This window comes from Sphaerodactylus townsendi, linkage group LG16 (genome assembly GCF_021028975.2).
Source record: "Sphaerodactylus townsendi isolate TG3544 linkage group LG16, MPM_Stown_v2.3, whole genome shotgun sequence".
Classification (NCBI taxonomy): Eukaryota; Metazoa; Chordata; class Lepidosauria; order Squamata; family Sphaerodactylidae; genus Sphaerodactylus; species Sphaerodactylus townsendi.
The window spans coordinates 8,724,136-8,746,572 of NC_059440.1; the positions used below are offsets into that span (position 1 = coordinate 8,724,136).

General features: G+C 48.9%; 1 protein-coding gene across 1 annotated transcript in view; it reads right to left on the minus strand.

The window, feature by feature from the left end:
- Positions 1–13,245: 13,245 nt before the first annotated feature.
- Positions 13,246–22,437, minus strand: part of SPECC1 (sperm antigen with calponin homology and coiled-coil domains 1) — a 77,171-nt gene continuing 67,979 nt past the window's right edge. Inside the window, exons 8-9 of the mRNA XM_048519389.1 lie at positions 18,562–20,216; positions 13,246–14,682 (exon numbers count right to left, since the gene is read on the minus strand). Of these exons, the coding sequence (XP_048375346.1) occupies positions 20,127–20,216 (90 nt within the window). The 3' untranslated portion in view covers positions 13,246–14,682; positions 18,562–20,126. The remainder of the gene's footprint in view (positions 14,683–18,561; positions 20,217–22,437) is intronic.

A 22,437-nucleotide genomic window follows, 5' to 3' on the forward strand; every position in this document is an offset into this window, starting at 1 on the left:
CTGTGGTTTGTTGCCTACATAATTGAAGGAAATGCTAAATTGCAGACAATGAAAATAAAGATATAACACCCCCCCCCCCCAATCTATGGACCCCAGTTTAACAATCCCACTCTAGATAATCTTTCACTGTAATGAAGCAACAGCAAAGCTATATTTGTAGGCACCCGTGAGATAGCTTAGCTCCTCAAAGCAGCCTTTGGGGTATGTCAGGACGGATACTGCCCAAGCTCAGATTTTCTCCATGCAACCCCCCTTGTGGTGAAATAGTTGGAAATAAACAACACATACTTATCTGTGGACTGAAAAAAAGAGATTTGGTGGTAAAGGGGAAGAAGTGTTAGAAGGAGTAGAATAAATGGGAGTGGGAATCGAAGTGACTGACTGACCCATCCTAAAAGAGTTACACCCTTCTTAGTTCCTTGAGTTCAGTGGACTTAGAAGGGTGTAACTCTGCTCTAGATGGCACTGGGTGTGGGAATTGCATGAAGCAGGAGGATGATATGTCAACACGGTTTTTCAGAAAGAAAGAACAGCTTTCTATCTCTCCCTCTCCGAAAGCTTTTATCTGAAAGAGTGGAAAAGTTGCTGCTATCGGTTTCATGCTGGTATGTGTTTTATGATACCCATATGAGATTCCTGTGCAGAGTTTATAGGCTGTGCTGGTTTTAGATAGTGGATTGCACTGTAAACAGAAGGAAGGAAGGAAGGAAGGAAGGAAGGAAGGAAGGAAGGAAGGAAGGAAGGAAGGAAGGAAGGAAGGAAGGAAGGAAGGAAGGAAGGAAGGAAGGAAGGAAGGAAGGAAGGAAGGAAGGAAGGAAGGAAGGAAGGAAGGAAGGAAGGAAGGAAGGAAGGAAGGAAGGAAGGAAGGAAGGAAGGAAGGAAGGAAGGAAGGAAGGAAGGTTTTTTAAAGGATAAATAACTTCAGCATGGAGATCTTTCAAGACATTATTAACCATAAATTGGCTAAATAAAACCTCCATGTTCAGCAACAATCTACCCAAGTGCCAATTGTCTTTATTCTGTTCCTAGATGCATATCTGTTTTTTTGCCATCAAGTCACATCTGACATTGCAGTCTGTGGTGGGGTTTTCAAGGCAAGAGATATTCAGGGGGGCAGTTTGCCATTACCTGTCCCCATCACGCTCGTTGGAGACAACCTATCCGAATAGGCGGAGAACGTGTGACTGGCAAGCAAGCAAGTTTCCATGGCAGAGTAGGGATTTGAACCTAGGTTTCCCAGTTCCTAGTAATCATAGGTGTCAAACTCGCAGCCCTCCAAATGTTATGGACTACAGTTCCCATCATCCCCTGCCAGCATGATGCTGGCAGGGGATGATGGGAACTGTAGTCCATAACATCTGGAGGGCCGCGAGTTTGACACCTGTGCAATAGCTTAACCACTACACTACACTGGCTGTCAAAGGCATCTCTGCCTGGCCTCTACTGGATGCAGAATGCTAACACCCAAGAAGGCAGATCTTCTGTAAGTTTAATTTTTATACTTGGTGACTCGTTCCCAAAATTGCAGATGATCAAAATTCTGAATTTGAACCCCCTCCCTGAAACAAATAGTCTAATCTCAGTGTTGTTTTATACCTGAAGGTTGTTAAAATAGTAACAAAAAACGCTTTCAGGAAAAGTGGGAGGGGGTGGAACTATTAGGATGATTAATGAACTGGATTAGAATGTCGACAAATTGCCTTTAATAATTAGTAAGGGGATATAAACATGTAATGTTTTTCATCTGTCATGGCTACAGCCAAAGACTGGGCTTTGTGTACAGTTCATAGTACACATCTGTCAAAAGGCTTGATCTAAGAAAGTTCCTCAATATCTTTAAAAAATATTTTTAATATAAACATGCAACAGCTATGAGACAATAAAGATGAAATAAATATAAATCCACATTGCCTTTTCACAAGACGTAAGGAAACAATTCCAGTAAACAGGGAGTTCATGTTTGCAGTCACTCAAGATGTTTTCATCATGTGCAGTAGTTTCGGTTAAGGAAACCACGTTGCAGACAGAGTTCCCCAACAGGCTTGTAAAATTCTGTTTTCTCTTCATCCTGACCCTCTCCCAATCCAGAACTCCCTGGACTTCCAGCAATAGACTCAAAAGTGCAGGTCAAAGGGAGACTCCGGTGAGAATCTTCCGAGCTGCAATTTAGAGCAAGTTTGACGAGGCCAAGCGTTGGCTGCTTCTACAGAGAGATAATTCTCTGCAATTTGTTGCCGCCATCAACGCAGGGGCATGCAGGAACACCGGAGTGTACACGCTTAAGTTTCCCCATTCCTATTGGAGCCTCAGTCACCATTCCTTCCCACCACCACTGGAGAGCTTTGTGAGATCGCCAGAACATCATGACGCTGTTTTAAAAAGTCTCTAGCCCAGTGGTGGCGAACCTATGGCACGGGTGCAGAGGAGCAGAATACATCCCCTTTGTCCTGTTCTTGGTGAGTTGCTGTCTTAGCTCTCCTGACCCTAGCTGCTGACCCATGGTGCCATGCAGCAAGAAATAAATATTATGACTAGCACCCCCCATCCCCCCACCCCCCATCGTAGTTGCTCCAAATGAGTTACTATTTCAGTCCAACCAATTATGGCTGTTGCAGGCAATCTGCAACTTGAAAAGAGTTCCAAGTTGAAATTGGCCAAAAAAATATGTCACATTTTATTGGGCTTTGTGTTTCTAACTCGAGTCAGGTGAGGACCCGGCGAGGTGAGCCACAGGTTGCAAATTTAAGGCGCATTGCAAGTATTTTAAATATTCTCAAAAACAGCCCTGCAGAACAGCCAGTCAGGCAGCTCCCCAAGAAAGAAAACCCGTCAACATTTAGCTACCCAGGTGCGCTGTTGCAATCCACGGCCAGTCCCAAGAGAGAATAAAGTGTTTCTTACCTGCAGAAGACTTCCTTCTGCTGGGGTTACACATACTGAGCGAGGAATGCGTCCTCGCTCAGACAGCCGGTTCTAACAGCAGGCCAAAGGGTTGAAGATTAAAGCCCTCTTTGCAAAGGCAGTTAAGGGGGCCGATGAGAAGCAGAGCAGTCCCCTTCACAGTTTATCTGTGCCACCTGCAAACCTCAAACTCAGAAGCAGCAGATTAGGTCCGTTTACTGGGAGGGCGGGGGCTGAGACCAGGCAGCCAATGTAAGTACAGACTTGCAGTTTGCTTGAATGAGGGGTTTGAATGGTTCAGTCCGTGGGGGGATGTTTTGGCGCCTCCTCCCCACGTGACTGAAATGGCTGCGCCTGGGGACAAGGGGAACCCCATGTCCCCCAGGCAAATATGCCACTGGTTGTAACTCAGCAAGAGCTACAGATCTGCTGTAAGAAGGGGGGGAGGCTGGTATTCCCAAAGCCTTAACAACCCTCCGGTGCACAGGTGTCAAACTCGCGGCCCTCCCGATGTTATGGACTACAGTTCCCATAATCCCCTGCCAGCGTGATGCTGGCAGGGGATGATGGGAACTGTAGTCCATAACATCGGGAGGGCCGCAAGTTTGACATGTATGCTCCAGTGTGTTAGTATATGTGTGGGGTGGGCCAACAGCTTTAGGTTCTATGGGGAGGAAAACAGGATGTGAAGGAGGCCTGTAAAAATGTTCCTGAGCAGGGCCTCAAAGGAGTGGCTCCCCACTCCCACCAACCCTGAGCAGCTGTAGAGGTAATATCCCTACCCCTTCCTGGAGGTGTGCGATTCCTCTCGTACTCCTTCAGCCACAAAGAGCTAGCATAGGCATGGAGAGACCAGGGCTTGGCTTCTCAAGAGACACAAGTTGGCACATCTCTTTGCCCTCAAAGTCCTCATCCTAGGAGTTTGATTGAGGTTCTTTACTTAGTCACAGGTGAAGGCTCTCTACGTGCTCAGAGATCTGCTGGAAGAGCGTGGAGAAGAGCCAGGTTGCAGTTTTGCTGTGCAAAGGCTTGGCCTCTGTGCCTCAGCTGGCTTTCCCCAAACCTTGTGAAAGGAAGCTGGGGACTAACCAGCGTGGTGTAGTGGTTAGAGCAGAGGTGTCAAGCTAATTTGTGAACGAGGGCTAGTTATGACATCAATGTGACTTGGTTGGGCTGGGCCCTGGGGGGGGACGTGTCTGCCTCAGCTAGTGAGCCCACAGTGGGCTCACCAGCCCAGATTGGCACGGAGGGGGTGGGTGTTGGTGAGCTTGGATGGCAAGCTCAGTAGGACAGATCATGGACCTGATAAAGCCTCTGAAAGAGCTGGATCTGCCCCCCCCCCCCCCGGCCACATGTTTGTCACTTCCTGGACCTGCCCTGATGTGTTTCTCTCGATGTGGGTCTGTCATCCCCTAGATACGTGGTGGCGAACCTTTGGCACTCCAGATGTTATGGACTACAATTCCCATCAGCCCCTGCCAGCTAGGCCAATTGGCCATGCTGGGAGGGGCTGATGGGAATTGTAGTCCATAACATCTGGAGTGCCAAAGGTTCGCCACCGCTGCCCTAGATCTTTTGAAGCTTTCTTGGTGGTTTGTAATCCTACACACATTTTGGAGCAAGTCTACAGAAACCAGCAAGGAAGGGGAGGCTTTCTTCTGAAGACAAAGGGTTACAGCAATCTTTGCAGCTAATGGGGTGCTTTGTATTTATCATACATTTATCCTACCCTTAGGGAGCCGTGTGGTGTAGTGGTTAAGTGCTTGCACTGCCACTCACACGGTCAGGAGTTCGAGCCCCCTGTGGGTCGGATATCCTGGCTGCTGGCTCATGGTCAACTCAGCCATCCATCCATTTTGAAGAAGCAAGCCTTTATTGGCATAGACAACAGTACAACAATAATAAAAAACGGATTAAAAAGTATATACAACACAGGAAATAAATGTTAGGTCGAAGGAAATCTACTGGCGTTTAGTAATTTCCAGGAGAAAGTCTGCCACTATCATACAGAGAGAAGGATCAGGATTGTCCAACAAGTAGTGTAATCTAATAAAATCGGGGAGATGGGGTAAATGTAAAGGAGTAAGATTCACATGCTTGGATCTGATTTCCTTGAATCTGAGATAGTGTATTAACTGGTGGGCCAGAGATTCAACTGAGCCATCATTACATGGGCACAATCTTTTAGCCTTTTCTTGCTTATTAAATCTGCCATTTCTTGGTCGGTAAATCCATCCATTTCTTGGTCGGTAAATGAGTACCTAGCTCCTAGCTAGGGGGTAAAGAATAGCTGGGGAAAGCAATGGCAAACTACCCCACAAAAGAGGCTCGCTTATGAAATCACTGCTTGCGGTGGTACCCCAGGGTCGAACACGACTGAAGGGGAAACTTTACCTTTACTTTATCCTACCCTTCCTCCAAGGAGCTCAGGATGGCAGACACGATTCATTCTCTGTTCTGTCCTTAACAACAACCTGGTATTGTAGGGTAGGTGAGCTTATACCTGTCAGTGCTTCTGGGCTAGGCTTGGCGTACTCCTGGGATGCTTCCAGGACCCCCTGTGTCCCTGCAGAGGTAATGCACCTTGCCTTGTAAAAGGGCCTTTGACTATTCCATCCAAAATTGGAACCACTGGCCACTGGACTCTTTGCTCTGAAATGCAAATTTAGGCAGATTAAGTTGAGATGACTTGCAGTTTGTATCAGGCAGCAACCCAGGATGGTTACCCATCGAAGGAGAGGGGGTTTTCTTCTCTCCCACGGGTGTTTCTGGGTCACAGTTGCTGCTTCAGCATCCTGCCTTGCCCTGAAACAAACCTATTCTCACCAGTGTGGTTTTCCTGTATTTACAGAACATGCACAGCAACATTTAGTGTATAGTTTGCTCCTGAGGTCAAAACTTGTTCTTTTTCAAATTGAAGAAGAAAAGAAGAGGGGTTGGATTTATATCCCCCCCTTTCTCTCAACAATGATGTCAACAATGATGCGCTAATGTTAACAATGGTTGGGTGGCAGCGGTGAGAGATTTTTCCCTTCTTGGACAGGAGAACAAATGGCCCCCAAAAACCTAAATGGGCCCTTCTGAGTCTCACGCAAGAAGAAGAATAAGAATTGGATTTATATCCCCCCTTTCTCTCCTGTAAGAGACTCAAAAGGGCTTGCAAACTCCTTTCCCTTCACCCCTCACAACAAACACCCTGTGAGGTAGGTGGGGCTGAGAGAGCTCCTGTGACTGTGACTAGCCCAAGGGCACCCAGCTGGCATGTGTGGGAGTGCACAGGCTGATCTGAATTCCCCAGATAAAGCCTCCACAGCTCAAGCGGCAGAGCGGGGAATCAAACCCGCATCCTCCAGATTAGAGTGCACCGGCTCTTAACCACTACGCCACCGCTACTCCCAAAACTATGGGTGGTGGAGTATACCTTTGAACTCTATGCAGTAAAAGAGACATTTGTTGGCGACCAATCCTGGCAATCCTAGCTGGTGGAGGGCTGGGCATGTTCCAAAAGGCGACAGAGCTGGTGAGAGTGGGAGAGAGAGAAAAATAAAACCAGAGCCTTCCCATGCAAATACAGTATATCTCCAAGTTTGGCAACGGAGGAAGCAAAGAACAGGATTGTGTGTGCAGCGGAAGGGGTACCAGTGGTGGAATATCTGCTTTTCATGCCCCAAGGCCTATGTTCCGTTTCCCAGCAGCGTCTCCTATTAAAAGGTTCAAATAACAGACAACATAGAAGGCCTCCATCTAAGAATGGAGAAGAGAACTCTGCCTTTGACAAACCAGGAGGCTGATATTTATGCGGCCACTGTTAGGATGCTGGAAGAAGAAGGAGGAGGAGGAGGATTTTGGATTCATGCTCCACCTTTCTCTCCTGTAAGTAGACTCAGGGTACAAGTACCTTTCCCTTCCTCTTCCCACAATAGACACCTTGTGCTGAGAGAGTTCTCAGAGAACTGTGACTAGCCCAAGGTCAGCCAGCAAGAATGTAGGCGTGTGGAGACACATCTGGTTCACCAGATAAGCCTCTGCCACTCAGGTGGAGGAGTGGGGAATCAAACCTGGTTCTCCAGATTAGAAAATCTTGGTCTGATCCTGCAAACCCATCCTTGTGTCTGCTAAGTGCCGTTGGCCATGAAAGGTTTGAATTGAACCGCTGTGTCCAGAGGCAGTCTACCTCTGTTGCAGAGGCAGGTGACAGAGAGTGATTGTACCTTCAGCTGCGCTCTCTTTGTGTTTCTCTCCTCAAGAATTCTGCTCAAGAGCCCTTTTCTCCCAATGATTTCGGCTGCAATACGCCCACTTAATTTGGACAGACCTCTGTTCTGTCTCCCACACTGGCCCATCCTTTACAGCACAGGTGTCAAACTTGCGGCCCTCCAGATGTTATGGACTACAGTTCCCATCATCCCCTGCCAGCATGCTGGCAGGGGATGATGAGAACTGTAGTCCATAACATCTGGAGGGCCGCAAGTTTGACACCTGTGCTTTACAGGCATGGGAAGAGCTGTGCTTTCAAAGTCAATTGCATTCCAGCCTGTCAGACAAGGCCGGGGGGGGGGGGGGGGGGAGCTCCTCCAACAGCCAGCCTTGGATGGCCAGCAGTGTCCTCGGGGTCAAGCAGATGCCAGAAGGTTACACCACTTTAGGTGCTGCCATCTATTTTTAGGACTCTAAAAAAAACCACATACACACCACCCAAACAGGGCCTGCAAGTTCTTCTGTACCTCTTCCATTTGCGCATCATCGGTGTGGTGCAGTGGTTAAGAGCAGGTGCGTTCTAACCTGCTCTGCCACTTGAGCTGTGGCGGCTTATCTGGTGAACTAGATTAGCTTGCACACTCCAACACATGCCAGCTGGGTGACCTTGGGCTGGGCTAGTCACAGATCTTTGGCGTTCTCTCAGCCCCACCCACCTCACAGGGTGTTTGTTGTGGGGGTGGGGGGAAAGGAAAGGAGATTGTAAGCCACTTTGAGCCTCCTTAAGAAGAAGAAGAAGAAGAAGAAGAAGAAGAAGAAGAAGAAGAAGAAGAAGAAGAAGAAGAGGAGGAGGAGGAGGAGGAGGAGGAGGAGGAGGAGTTTGGATTTATATCCCCCCTTTCTCTCCTGCAGGAGACTCAAAGGGGCTTACAATCTCCTTGCCCTTCCCCCCTCACAACAAACACCCTGTGAGGTAGGTGGGGAGAAAGGGGAGATATAAATCCAAACTCTTCTTCTCTTCTTCGTCTGAAAAACAAACCCACAACAGACTATGAAGGCAGACTGGCTGACTCAAGAAGATGCCCCACCTGGCAGGAGCAAAAAGTGGAGGTATTTCACATCGATCAGCCAAGGTGGCGTATTAACAGATTCACCACCAAGCACCAAACAGACATGTAAACAGGCCATCGGCCTAGGAACGACAAGGCTGGGTGTGAGTTTTGGTGGTCGTGGTGAGCTGCGCTTGCAAACAGTTTGGTTGTCTCAAAGCACATGATGCTGTGGAGATTTTGAGAACCCCTCCCTCACACACAGACACATAGCTATCGGACAGGGGTGCAACAGGCAGCCTCCACTGATTACAGGTAAGCTTGGGGCCGTGGGGGAGGCAGATACTGTTCTTACAGCCATTACAGAAATTAAGCAAAATTACACCTCTACTCCTAGTAGAGTCTGACTGGAAGGAATCAGGACCAGTGATCCGTGCAGGGAAGCAACAGACAATTTCTCTTCGCCTCTGTGCCAAGAACAATGGCATGCCAATTACATCCAATGCCACAGAACTGCATATCCCATTGGAAGGCGACTGCGAAGATGTGCAAAGTTATGTAGAGTTGCAACAGATACCCTCATGTCTAGTACACACTTTGGGCTCACAAGAACCTCCCCTTCTGGTGACATGTGAACAGCCCTATCTGCTTTATGGTAAAGGCCAGGGAGCGTGCTTCAACTGTTGAAGGTCAGAGGTCAGAACAGAAGCCAAACCTGCAGCAGCAGCGGGGTTACCATCAGGTGCAAAGATCTGAGAGTTCTTCTCCACGAGGCAGAAAAATACCTTCCCGGGACCACACCCTATAGGCCACGATGCGTTTTTCCAGCACCCAGAAGAATGCCATTGAATTGTGACCGCTCCCCGCTTTGCGTGCAGGTCTGGCCAGAACAGGCAAACCAGCAATTTAGGTAAACGACAACTCCTGCCAAGACATTCTGGCTTCCGAGCCATCTAGCACATCGTGGATTGGAACCCAACCTGTCCGAACAGGTGAAAAATGCTGAGTCACTTAATCATTCCTCAGATTTCTCTATCTATCTCCCCACCCCCCACCCCACCCCGGGTCTTTCTACACCATAGGTGTCAAACTCGTGGCCCTCCAGATGTTATGGACTACAGTTCCCATCATCCCCTGTAGTCCATAACATCCGGAGGGCCGCGAGTTTGACACCCTTCTGAGTCTCACGCAAGAAGAAGAAGAATTGGATTTATATCCCCCCTTTCTCTCCTGTAAGGAGACTCAAAGGGGCTTACAAACTCCTTTCCCCTCCCCCCTCCCAACAAACACCCTGTGAGGTAGGTGGGGCTGAGAAAGCTCCAAAGAACTGTGACTAGCCCAAGGTTGCCCAGCTGGCGTGTGTTGAAGTGCACAGGCTAATCTGAATTCCCCGGATAAAGTCTCCACAGCTCAAACGGCAGAGCGGGGAATCAAACCCGGATCCTCCAGATTAGAGTGCACCGGCTCTTAACCACTACGCCACCGCTGCCCCCAAAACTATGGGTGGAAGAGTACATCTTTGAACTCTATACAGTAAAAGAGACATTTGTTGGCGACCAATCCTGCAATCCTAGCTGGTGGAGGGCTGGGCATGTTCCAAAAGGCGACAGAGCTGGTGAGAGGGGGAGAGAGAGAAAAATAAAACCAGAGCCTTCCCATGCAAGTACAGCATATCTCAGAGTTTGGCAACGGAGGAAGCAAAGAACAGGATTGTGTGTGCAGTGGAAGGGGTTGGGGGTACCAGTGGTAAAATATCTGCTTTTCATCTGGCCGCAAGTTTGACACCTGTGTTCTACACCCTGAAGCAACTGATGGGTTACCTCTGCCTAGACAGCATCACTGCTTCCTTGAATTGAATATTTCTACCCCGAGCTCTCTTCTCCGTCTCCAACCTTCCCGGGCACTGTCTCCAAATCTCAGGAAATTTCCAAGCTGGTGTTGGCAACCCGACCTCCCCTCTTCCTCCCTCCCGTCCGGTCGGGATGTAAAAAAACTGCATCATTTTTTGTTTTAATACATTGTCTTCATAAGCTAATTTTATTTCACTCATTTTCATGGCTGGCATTTCCTCTTTTTTTTACCGTTTTTCAGTGCCAATTTTGCAGTACTTTGATGCAACCGGTGCACAAATTAAAACTTTGTACATTTAACTGGGAAAAATTGGACCAGCGGGTATCCCGGCTTATGTGGATATCCCGGCTTGTGGATATCCCGGCTTATCAGGGTTTGGAAGCCAAGCAGGGTTGGCCTTGGTCGGCACTTGGACGGGGAAGTACCAAGGAAGACAGTCGCTACGTGGAGAACGCCAGATTCTGCTCGCCTCTTGCCAGAACGGCCTGCAGATGGAGTCACGAAGAGTCCGTTGAATTTTGACAGCACATTCTTCTCCAAGAATGACCTGTCTGGCTACTAAATAATGATGCTGTGTACCCAATGGCGAATTTGCAGACACTGGGGTTGGCAGGGAGGCGGGAGGGAGAGAAATGTTCTCGTGAGCGATGCCTTCAACACTGCAACGTTTCCCATCTCATCTCTGAAACAGGGCTGGATTGTAGCTACCATGCATAAAGAAGCACTAGGTCAGGGGTCTGCAACCTGTGGCTCTCCAGATGTTCATGGACTACAATTCCCATCAGCCCCTGCCAGCGTGGCCAATTGGGGCTGATGGGAATTGTAGTCCATGAACATCTGGAGAGCCACAGGTTGCAGACCCCTGCACTAGGTGAATGCCCAGATATACTTTGGTTATGAATGCATATTCCAGGGCTGACTACCACATTGAAATCAAATGTAGAGGAAATGTTGCCACTGAGCGCACACACGCACACACCCACCCACCCATATTGGTCTGCTTGGGAAAACATTTTTGGGGAACAATAACACCTCTTTCTGCGAAGATCGTTTTAGAAGGTAGCTATGCTTGCTTCCAGTAAAACTGTTAGGTTTGAGTCCACCAGAAGACCAAACATTTTGATGCATAAGCTCTTGAGAGTCTTCCAGTAAGGTGGATTATTAATAATGCAGATAAATAAACAACCCTGTGAGGTAGACCAGGACAGGGCAAGAGAAAGTGACTGGTTCGCTCACCTACTGAGCAAAGGGAGTTCTGACTCTTGAAAGCGGACTCCCCGAAAACTAGTCGGTCTCTAAGGCGCTAGACTCACATCAAACAGATCTGTTCCTGCAAAAATCAGGTAGCCTCCGTCCCTCACATCTTGTTGATTGTACTGACTATGTAATCCGCCTTCCCTGCAAGAAAAGGTGAACTATGAATAATACAGATAAATAAACAAACGACAACCCTGAGAGGTAGGTCAAGGCAAGAGAGAGTGACCGGTGCAGGCTCACTTACTGAGCACTGTGGCAGAAAAGGGATTGAACCCTTCCCAGCGCGATTTTGGCACCAACCATGATCTCCAACTGGCAAAGCTTGCTTCTCCCTCTGGGTATTCCCAGGCAGGAAGACTCTCACTTGCTTTGAGCAAAGCTCAGTCTGAGCAATTTCCCGGTTATGTTGCTAGAAGATTGTAACAACAAGCTTAGCCAGTTCTCTAAATTCCCAGCTTTCATTAAAAAAAGAACAACAAAGCAAGTCTCTATCCCCTTTCCTCATGGAGGTATAAAGAAATAGACGCATCTCTGTGCAGGAAACTAGAGGCTTGCTTTTAAAAAATGACGGCTGGGAATTTAGAGAACAAGTCTATTGTTACAACATTCGAGTAACATATTGATATTTTAGTGTCTTTTTTTTAAAAAAAATATGTGTATGTGTTGTTCTGCTACCAATGACCTCTCACCCTCCCTTGAGAATTTTCAATATCGAAGCCACATGCGGAAAGAAAAATAATTTCGACTCCACAACTGTGAAACTGCAGAGGGAAACCAGTTGTGTGGACGAGCTGCGCCCAAACCAATTCCAGAGCTTGTGGACCGACGGCCAAAAAATGAAGAGTGTCCACAGCATGAGGAAAAAATCACCAGCGTGGGCGAATCGGCTCAGAGAGAGAAAAACGAAGGGGAGAAAGACAAGCAGGAAAGGCTAAGACAGGGGTAGGGAACCTGCAGCTCTCCAGATGTTCAGGAACTACTATTCCCATCAGCCTCTATCAGCATGGCCAATTGGCCATGCTGGTAGGGGCTGATGGGAATTGTAGTTCCTGAACATCTGGAGAGCCGCAGGTTCCCTACCCCTGGGCTAAGAGGAGAGACAAAGGAGGAAAATGGAGGGAGAATAGTAAAATATTGTGGAGCGGGTCCAATGCTGGAAGTTCAGGTTAGCAATGGGTTCTGAGCCAAAAAGCCAAGAATAGAGACTTGTGGGGTCTTTGACCCTTCCCTTTTATGCCTTGTGAGTGACAGGATGGAAGCAGGCTTGCCTGCTCTGAATTGGGAAATATGTGGAGGTTTTGTGGGTGAAGACTGAGGGAGGCTGTTGGGAAGGAGGGTGATATTTCAATGGTGTATATTATCACAGAGTCCACTTTCCAAAGCAGCCATTTTCTCCCAGTGATCAGTTGTAATACTAGGACAGAAGTGTCCAACTTTGGCGCTTCAGGTGTTCATGGACTACAATTCCCATCAGCCCACTGCTGGCATGGACTACAATTCCCATCAGCCCCTGTACCAGGAGATGTGCAGTCACCACCTTCAGATAGGCAATCCTAGATCAGGGGTCTGCAGCTTGTGGCTCTCCAGATGTTCATGGACTACAATTTCCATCAGCCCCTGCTGACATGGACTACAATTCCCATCAGCCCATGTACCAGGAGATGTGCAGCCACCACTTTCAGATGGGCAATCCTAGATCAGGGGTCTGCAACCTGTAACACTCCAGATGTTCATGGACTACAATCCCCACCAGCCCCTGCTGGCATGGACTACAATTCCTATCAGCCCCTGTACCAGGAGATGTGCAGCCACCACCTTCAGATGGGCAATCCTAGATCAGGGGTCTGCGACCTGAGGCTCTCCAGACGTTCATGGACTACAAATCCCATCAGCCTGATGGGAATTGTAGTCCATGAACATCTGGAGAGCCACAGGTTGCAGACCCCTGTCCTAGATGAAGATGAAGAGTACAGACCACAATCAGGCAGCCTCAGAAATAAAAGGCATTTATTAGAAATATTATGCAGACTTGCATCGAATGCTTCAATAACATTAATCTTTTTTAAAATAAAACTTTGTGGTCATGACATGTCCAAAGTCTACAAACGCCCGAGCGGAGTGTGCGCGTCCTAATGTGCTCTTGGTATAAATAACATGAGATTCACTGACCGGAGGCTGCGAGGCCTTGACAGTTTCTAGAGGCAAACTCTAGCAGCCCGTGTCGTCGTGACGTCCAGTTAAAAGCAAACCAAAACTCGAATCGTTATGCCTGGCAGATGTTGGCACCTATGCAACTTTTAAAAAAACACGAGGAAAATTAAGAAAATATAACCCCCCCCCCCCCAAAGTCAGCAAGGAGGAGAACTTCGCCTTTACTTGCTACCAGGGTGGAGGAAGTCAGAAGAGAAATGCAGCCAGCGGCACCTTGGAAAGGTCTTATAGCACCTGGAGACACCCACCGGCCCAGGAGAGGACATGTTCCAGTTGTGAGGACCAGATCTTCTCCTCTATGTACACATTTCTGGATGCAGGTCATTGGAGAGATCTGGGACACGCAGGTCATTCAAACCACTATGTGAGTGGCTTAGGAATGAGAATTCACCACCCCTGTCCCGTGGCAGAGCTTTTCTGTTCCAAAGGCAATCTCGTGCAGTCAATTTTGTGAGTGTGGCTATTCTTTCCAGGCTTCTCTCCTTGACAATCCAGTGGAAATTCGGGAGAGGTCTCCTGGGGGACCAGAGACACCACAAGGTGATATTTGGCCAACGTCACACCTGGCTTTGGGTCCATGCAGCAGCCCATGGAAAGTCTTTCTCTGACCCAGCAGAGACAGGTGTGGGAGGGAGCAGGATGGGCTGGAGACACTTGTGGGAGTTGAGCCCATAGTTTGGACCAGAAGGCAGAGAAAAGAAGAATTGACGTTCAAACTCTGGTCCACAAGATGAACAGGGGGAGGCCTTCCACCACCACCACAACCAATGTGTAGTATTGAAATCTGGGGGGATTTCTATGTGCAACAAGTGAGGAGGAAATTCACCTATCCAGGAGAAAAACTGTTCTGGGGTGTTGTGGTTTTTCCGGGCTGTACGGCCGTGTTCCAGTAGCACTTCCTCCTGACGTTTCGCCTGCATCTGTGGCTGGCACAGATGCAGGCAAAACGTCAGGAGGAAATGCTACTGGAACACGGCCGTACAGCCCAGGAAAACCACAACACCTCGGTGATTCTGGCCATGAAAGCCTTCGACAATACATAAAACTGTTCTGCTTTCCCACTTTCTTCAGAGCTTGGTGAGACAGCGACAAACAAACGCCTATGGAATGAACACTTGGAAGAAAAAAAGGACACAGAGTCTAAAAATGGGAAGATGTCCAGGAGGTTAATTGGAGAAACTGACCAGAAGGGGTCCCCAGAACAGGGGTCTGCAACCTGTGGCTCTCCAGTGGGCCATGCTGTCGGTGGCTGATGGGAATTGTAGTCCATGAACCTCTGGAGAGCCACAGGTTGCAGACCCCTGTCCTAGAAGATGGACACAACCACAGGAAAGTGAGGTTTAGATTGTGAATCTACCCACATCAAGATCCATAAGAAGTGGGGCAGGGGCTTTTCTGAGAATGCCCCCACCTCCTCTACACCCCAACTTCATTTATGAATGAAGCGGAACCTGCATGATATTACTCCTTCACAGCTTCTCCTCCCTAAGAGCAACGTAGGAATGGAATCTGCCCTCACGCCGTGGTACGGTCAAGCCCATTTCCTGGCACACCTCCTGATTCTTCCTGCCAAAGTCCCTTCCAGGTCCCTTTTCCTGATTTCCCCCCTCTCTCCCCTCCCTTCCCAAAACCATACAAACTGGGCCTTCCTGTTGGATGTAGCAATGTCTAATGTGCAAGGGAACTGAGTGGAAGGCAGGCAAGCAGTCAGCTAGAGAGGACTGTAAAGTTAGTGACCCCTCCGTCCTCTTGTGTCCTCTCTTGTCTGTCCTTAGACCAGTGATGGCAAATCTTTTAGAGACTGAGTGCCAGGGGTGGAGCAAGGGGAAACTACACCTGGGGCACGCGTGCGCCCCGCACCCCTGCCCTGCCCCTATCCACCCCTGCCCTGAAACACCGTTGCCACGCCCCAGGAATGCCTTTGCCATGCCCCCACAGGGGCGCATGCCCTGTGCATTGCGCAACCCTCGCCCCCTTGGCGCTATGCTACTGTTGAGTGCCCAAACTGGGGCAACGGCACGCGTGCCCACAAAGAGGGCTCTGAGTGCCACCTCTGGCACGCATGCCATAGGTTCGCCACCACTGCCTTAGACTGATATCTCAAGTCTAATATCCTGCTTCTTCTAGGAAGTTAACAAAGAGACTCTTCTACCTAGCAAGACACAGCATGCTATTCTTCCCTCTTTCCTACCTTAACTGTGCTTCCTAACAAAACATTTATCTTTGCCCTTTTCATCCGTGTGTGAGCCGCTTCTCTGCGCGGCAAACTCCCAACACTTCCGACAACAGACCACCAACTCGGACCTTCTCGACTTCAGTCTCCCCCACATCTTCTCCACTTGGCTTCATGCAGAGCGTCAACAACACAGCCGAGCTACTGTTCTGAGGCTGCCGGGATCAGCACGGACCGCCGAACAGCTGAGAAAAGCTACGCCTGTCAGCAAAACCCGTCCCTGCACGTGCTCAAAACCCTGAGAACAGTTTCAAGCCAGCTCAGAAAGATCTGACAGACCACAGACCTCACGCTGTCTGAGCTGCAGGAACTCTGGTGAAGCGTGGCTGCTGGAGCCAGGAGTGCCCTTTCACCTATTGCCACACTGGCTGGGGAGCGGCTGCCGCTTCCTGAGCCACACTTCTCATGTCAAGACACATCAACCCCACCATGCAGAAGTGGTTCAAGTTCCTGGCCCTCCCCAAAACAGACCTGCCCAGCAAGAATATAACAGGCCTCTGAAGGCTCCTTTGCTCAGTCTGCTAGGAAGTTTTTCCTCCTCGGAGAAGAAGCAATTCCACAAAGCCAGAAGCTTTTGGGCCGTCCACACTGTCCCATCAGAACAAAGCATCAACACTTGCCTTCGATCCCTTCCATCCAAAACGCCCCACAGAAGACCAGCTACCCAGCAGCTGCTGTGAAAACCTCTCCCCATCAAATCCCAGCGGCTGAAAGGGGACAAAGGGTTTGGGATGGAAAGGAAGATACAGCCAACTTGAAAACAATCCTGGCAGAGGCTTCCGGAGCGGAGCGTCCCATGGTGAAGACCTTTACTTGAGATGTTCAAAGGAGAGCCATAATGCTCGCCAGGTTTAATGTTATGCCTTCTGCCTTGTTACATGGCAGATTTAATAAGCAAGGAAAGGCTAAAAGATTGTGCCCATGTAACGATGGCTCAGTTGAATCTCTGGCCCACCAATTACTTCACTGTCTCAGATTCAAGGAAATCAGATCCAAGTATGTGAATCTCACTCCTTTACATCTCCCCGATTTATTTAGATTACACTACTTGTTGGACAACCCTGATCCTTCTCTCTGTATGATAGTGGCAGACTTTCTCCTGGAAATTACTAAATGCCAGTAGATTTCCTTCGTCCTAACATGTATATCCTGTATTGTATATGCTTTTTAATCTGTTTTATTATTGTTGAACTGCTGTCTATGCCAATAAAGGCTTGCTTCTCTACTTGAGATGTCCAACCTGCCCGCCCTGGCATGTTCCACCTTCTGCAGATGATACCGTGTTTCCCCGAATATAAGACAGTGTCTTATATTAATTTTTGCTCCCAAAGATGCGCTATGTCTTATTTTCAGGGGATGTCTTATTTTTCTGTGTTCTGTTCGTCGGGCATGCTTCCAAACAAAAACTTTGCTACGTCTAACTTTCGGGGGATGCCTTATATTTCGCACTTCAGCAAAACCTCTGCTATGTCTTATTTTTAGGGGATGTCTTATATTCGGGGAAACAGGGTACTACTCAGGCATGACAGTAGTACAAATACATGACAAGGTCTTGGATCTGTAAACACAAGTATGAATTCCCATCCTCCGAGGAACGAAGAGACGGCACGGGGTTATTCCTCGGCAGACTCCCATCTGGATTTTCCTCCCACGTTTTGGAGACCGTCGAGGGATTCATTCAGAAGACGCAAAGAAGAGCCACATGAAGTGGGTCTCGTTTAATGGGAACAAGTACCGCTTTTCTGGGAACTCGCAGGTGCGAACTGCTGCCCAGGAGGTTTTGCAACGGCTTCTTGTGACACTGGTGTGTGTCAAAGTGAGCCATTCAGAAAACGGGCGTGTTCCCCCGCAGAGGGCTCAGCATCCACCGAGAGGCCCTAGCTGGTAATGCTGCAAATCACACTGAACCGCTAACGAAGACTGCCTAGTTGGGACACCGCTCAGAAGTGCTTCCGAATGACGCAGCTTCACATGGCGACAGAACAGAGACCGAGGAACAAAACAGCGCGTCACACACTGAAGACGGAGAATCAATATATTCAATGAATGTATTTATGTATATTTTATGATTGTCCAGTTACTGAATCCAATAATTGTACATCCAGTACATCCTGGGATCTTACCTAAGCTTTTGTAGAGTGTACGCAGCCATTTGGGTTTGTGTGTCAGCTCTGTTGAGAGACAAAAAGACCTGTGCATGGCAAATTTTCACGATTGGATGCCAATATAACATTATTGATTGCTGTTTTAATGGGGTTTTATTGTAACTATTGTTTTATTGTGTTGTTCACCGCCCAGAGCCCTTCGGGGGAGGGGCGGTATATAAAACCAATTATAAATAAATAAATAAAATGAATGAATGAATGAATGAATAATTTTCCTGAAAGAATTGCTTCTCCTGAGGAAGACTACAGTGAAAACGTACTTATAAACGCGCGAGTCGTTTGGGAAGTACTTTCTATATGGAATATAATTATCCTAAAGATACTGAAAAAATGAACTATTTTTGTTCAGGATATATTGAAGATATGGATTATATATCTCAAAAAATGAACTTTTATTGTTGAAAAAACTGGATGTACAATTATTGGATTCAGTAACTGGACAATTATAAAATATACATAAATACATTCATTGAATATATTGATTCTCTGTCTTCAGTGTGTGACGCGCTGTTTTGTTCCTCTGTCATTTACGTTACACACAATTTGGCTTGTTTTCATGTTTTCACAGAACAGAGACCGCCAGTGCTGAGCGATGTCCTTCTTAAGTCAGACTTCAACCAACCAGACGCCAGGGCCCGCTCGAGTCTCCGTCATCCTCACCGACCTATTAACCTCCATTCACACGGGGGCCTGCAACCTGCGGCTCTCCAGATGTTCATGGACTACAATTCCCATCCCCCCCGGCAGGATTGTAGTCCATGAACACCTGGAGAGCCGCAGGTTGCAGACCCCTGACACAGACCGAACGACGAGGTTGGATGGGATTGTTAGTTCTTTTCCAGGCCGGGCTCATGCGCTTTGAAAATAGATGAACAGTCACAGAGTAATGTTTTTCCTTGTATCTTGCTTGATACAACAAAGCCCTGGAGCCCTGGCAGGACAAAAGCTAGCATCCCCGCAAGACAATTCCCCAGCAGGGTTGCTAGCAGAGCAATTATCTCAAGGAAACTTTGCAGAAAAGAACACTGGTCCAATTTTGCTCCCGCCGCCTTTCCCTTGCGCACGTGACCCTCTGTGTCATCCCCCACGATGTACGCAGGCTCTGCTTCTCAGTGCCCAGTCTGAGACTCGGCTGGCATGTTTTTGGCGCGTACACAGAGTCACGAGCAAGGAAGTAGAACATCCGCCACTGTCTGCAGGCTCATCCAGACGGGAATCACAGGGTAAGCTGGCTTGGCCCGCAATGAACGTGGAGCACCGCAGCCAGCAATTGCTGGCTTCATCGAAGGATAAAACTGTATCTCTGCTCTACTAGATGTCTGAAACGCTGTGAAGGAAGTAGAACTTTAGCAGCCTCCATGGTTATATAGAGGCTGGGAAGCAAACACATACTAACATTCTCCTTTCTATGCAACCGCTACCTACAGAAGGACTCCCAACCTCTTGCCTACCCACTGGCTTCTAATCAATCCACGAGGAAGATCCTTGCAGATCCTAGTGAGGAAGATCCTACGTATCCCCTTCCCTTCGGGCTGGTGGGGACCCGGTGGAAATGTTCCCTCTTCTTCCCGCGCAAACACAGGACGCATCGGAAACACACGCGCATCTTAGCCTCGCAAAGGCCCACAGAGATAATCAGCCGCCCCCAACCCGAACCTGCAAAGGACCAGTTGCAAAGTCAAGACCCACAAGAATTGTTCTCCAAGTTGGCAGGGGACCAACCCACATATAGCCTGGAATGCACCCCCAGTGTTTGGAGCTTGCCACAGGTGGATCTTGGAAGAATGGGTCTTGTGGCACGCCTGCAGGGGCAGAGCACTATTGACCACCAGAGGATGTAGTGATGGCCACAGGCGTGGATGGAACCTTTGTTCCCTCAGGATTCTGCTGGCCTTTTGTGGAAGGCTATGAAGGCTATGAGTCTGATGCTTGCAAAGTAGCTGTGGAGCCACAGAAAGGCTGCTGGCAAGAAGAGGGAGTCTTCCAGCCTTCTATCTATTTAGATCCACTGGGCAGGGAGAGCGCTGACAAGACAGGCCCTCCTCCGGCATCTTTATAGCGCAGCGGAAGTGGAGAACCGGCCTGGGCTTTTTGCCGAACCACAAGAAAAGTCCGATAGGCTTTGCGGAGTGGGGGCGGGGCGCCTGGGGTGGGGCAGTGGGCGTCTTTTAAAGTGATCAAGTGCTTCTCCGTGGCATTCTTCAGGGGCCTCTCCGTCTTCCCGCTGCAGCTTGGCTCTTCCCTCTAGGCGGCTCCGGGGCCTCAGGTCTCGAAGTACTTGTAGATCTGGGCCACATACTGCATGACGCTCTGCCAGTCAGGGCGGTCCGTGTACATTATCTCGCTGAGTTCCTGTGGCGGGGACAAGACAGGATTAGAACTCGGGGCAGGGGAGCCAGAAGCCAATAATGCAGTTCAGCTGCAACAAGAAACGTCCCGGCCCTGACTGAGGAAATGAAAGGTCATCCAGCCCAGTATCTTTTACTAAAGGTGGACAGGGCAGCCCTTGTGGCACGCCTGCAGGGATAGCGCACAATTCACCACGAGAGGACGTAGTGATGGCCACGGGCGTGGATGGCTTTAAAAGAGATTAGGCCAGTGATGGCGAACCTATAGCACGGGTGCCAGAGGTGGAGCCCTCTCTGTGGGCACGCGTACACAGAGTTTGTCATGTGGGGGGCGGAAAATCACCCCCCACACACGCACACATCTAGGCTGGCCTGGGCCACTGAGCATGATGTGCGCGCACCGTGGTGAGCAGGGAGGACTTGGCTGGCAGGCCTGGTGCCTGTGCTCCGGGTGGCTGCTGCCCGAGGGGGGGGGGGTGCAGAGGAGGCAGAAATGCTAGAGAGGCACAGAGCAGTGCGCGCGGGACCTGCTGGAGGCTAGAGCAGGCTGGCCCCTGCTTGAGCGGGTGGGCGGAGGGAGAGGAGCCAAACGGTTTTTCTAAAACCTCAGCATTCAGGTTAAATTACAGGGTTGGCACTTTGCGATAAATAAGTGGGGTTTGGGTTGCAATTTGGGCACTCAGTCTCAAAAAGGTTTGCCATCACTGGATTAGGCCATAGGTGTCAAACTCGCAACCCTCCAGATGTTATGGACTACAGTTCCCAGCATGATGCTGGCAGGAGATGATGGGAACTGTAATCCACAACATCTGGAGGGCATGAGTTTGATACCTGTGGGTTAGGCAGACTTGTAAAGGATAAATCTGTCAGTGGCGACGAGTCGTGATGATTGAAGGAAGCCTTCCGAACTGGATGGATCTCTGGCCTGATCCAGCAGGGCTCTTAGGTTGTGACGTGGCTACAGCCGCTACATTTCCCCTCCTCATCAGGCCTCTGAACTTGGAAGCCCCATTGAAGGTCACATCCCAGACTACCCAGAAAGTCCGTGCAGTCTCTCAAAGCAGGGAAAGGCGTGACAAGTGCGGTGAAGGAAGAGTGGGTGGAAATGGCACGGAGGGAGCCAGGGTGGTTCAGAGAAGACACCTGGGAGTCGAATTGGATTGGGAGAAGGAAGTGGTGGGATCCAAAAATTTTAGTAACAGGTTCCCATGGTGGTGGGATTCAAACAGTGGCGTAGCGCCAATGGGGCTGGGCGGGGCACGACAGGGGCGTGGCCGGGCATGACGGGGGCGGGGCATTAATAATTTCTCTGTTACTGTAAAAAACTCTTACTGTAAAAAAAAAGTTCCTAATTTCCAGCTGGTATCTTTCTGTCCATAATTTAAACTCATTATAGCAAGTCCTATCATCTACTGCCAACAGAAACAACTCCTCCTCCTCTAATTGACTGCCTGTCAAATACTTAATACTTTCAAATACTTAATTTTGTTTCTAGAAATCAAAAGAAGGATGCTTTCCTTAAACAAGGAACTTTACCATATTTCTAAAACATGTTTTTAAAACAGCCCAACAGGGAGAATTCTCCCGTTTTCTACCTTCGCTAACCAGCCACATAGGAAACAACAGGACTTTATGATTTTTGGACCTAATAGAATTTCTAACGGAAAAGCAGACCCAATTAGTAACCCCCTCTCGGCACACACAAATAATTAGTAACCCACTCTCGGGAACTGGTGAGAACCTGCTGGATCCCACCTCTGGGAGAAGGCATGGAGAAGGGAATGGCTGTGGTTCTTCTTTGTGGTCAGCACTGTTATCTGCGTACTACAGATGGAGGGGAGAGGGGTCCAAGATGAGAGACACTGTCCAGTGAGTTTATGATGCTTGAAGTGGGGTCTTTCCAGTGGTGGGATTCAAATAATTTAACAACTGGTTCCGGTGGTGGGATTCAAATAATTTAACAAGTGGTTGTTTACAAGCACCGTTTTAACAACCGGTTGTGCCGAAGCGGTGCAAACCGGCTGAATCCCACCACTGGGTCTTTCCCTCTCCTCCTACCACGTCTCAAAGGCAATCAGCATCTTCAAGAAGATGGGAAGCCAGGCCAGCTGGGCGGGGTCTGGCAGCTTTATCTGTGCCCAGCCAAAGCGGCTGACTTGGGCTGCGCTCTGTCCGGCGAGGGCCTCCTTGCCCCCGGCTGCCTGTTGCCTCCTGCTTTGGGGAGC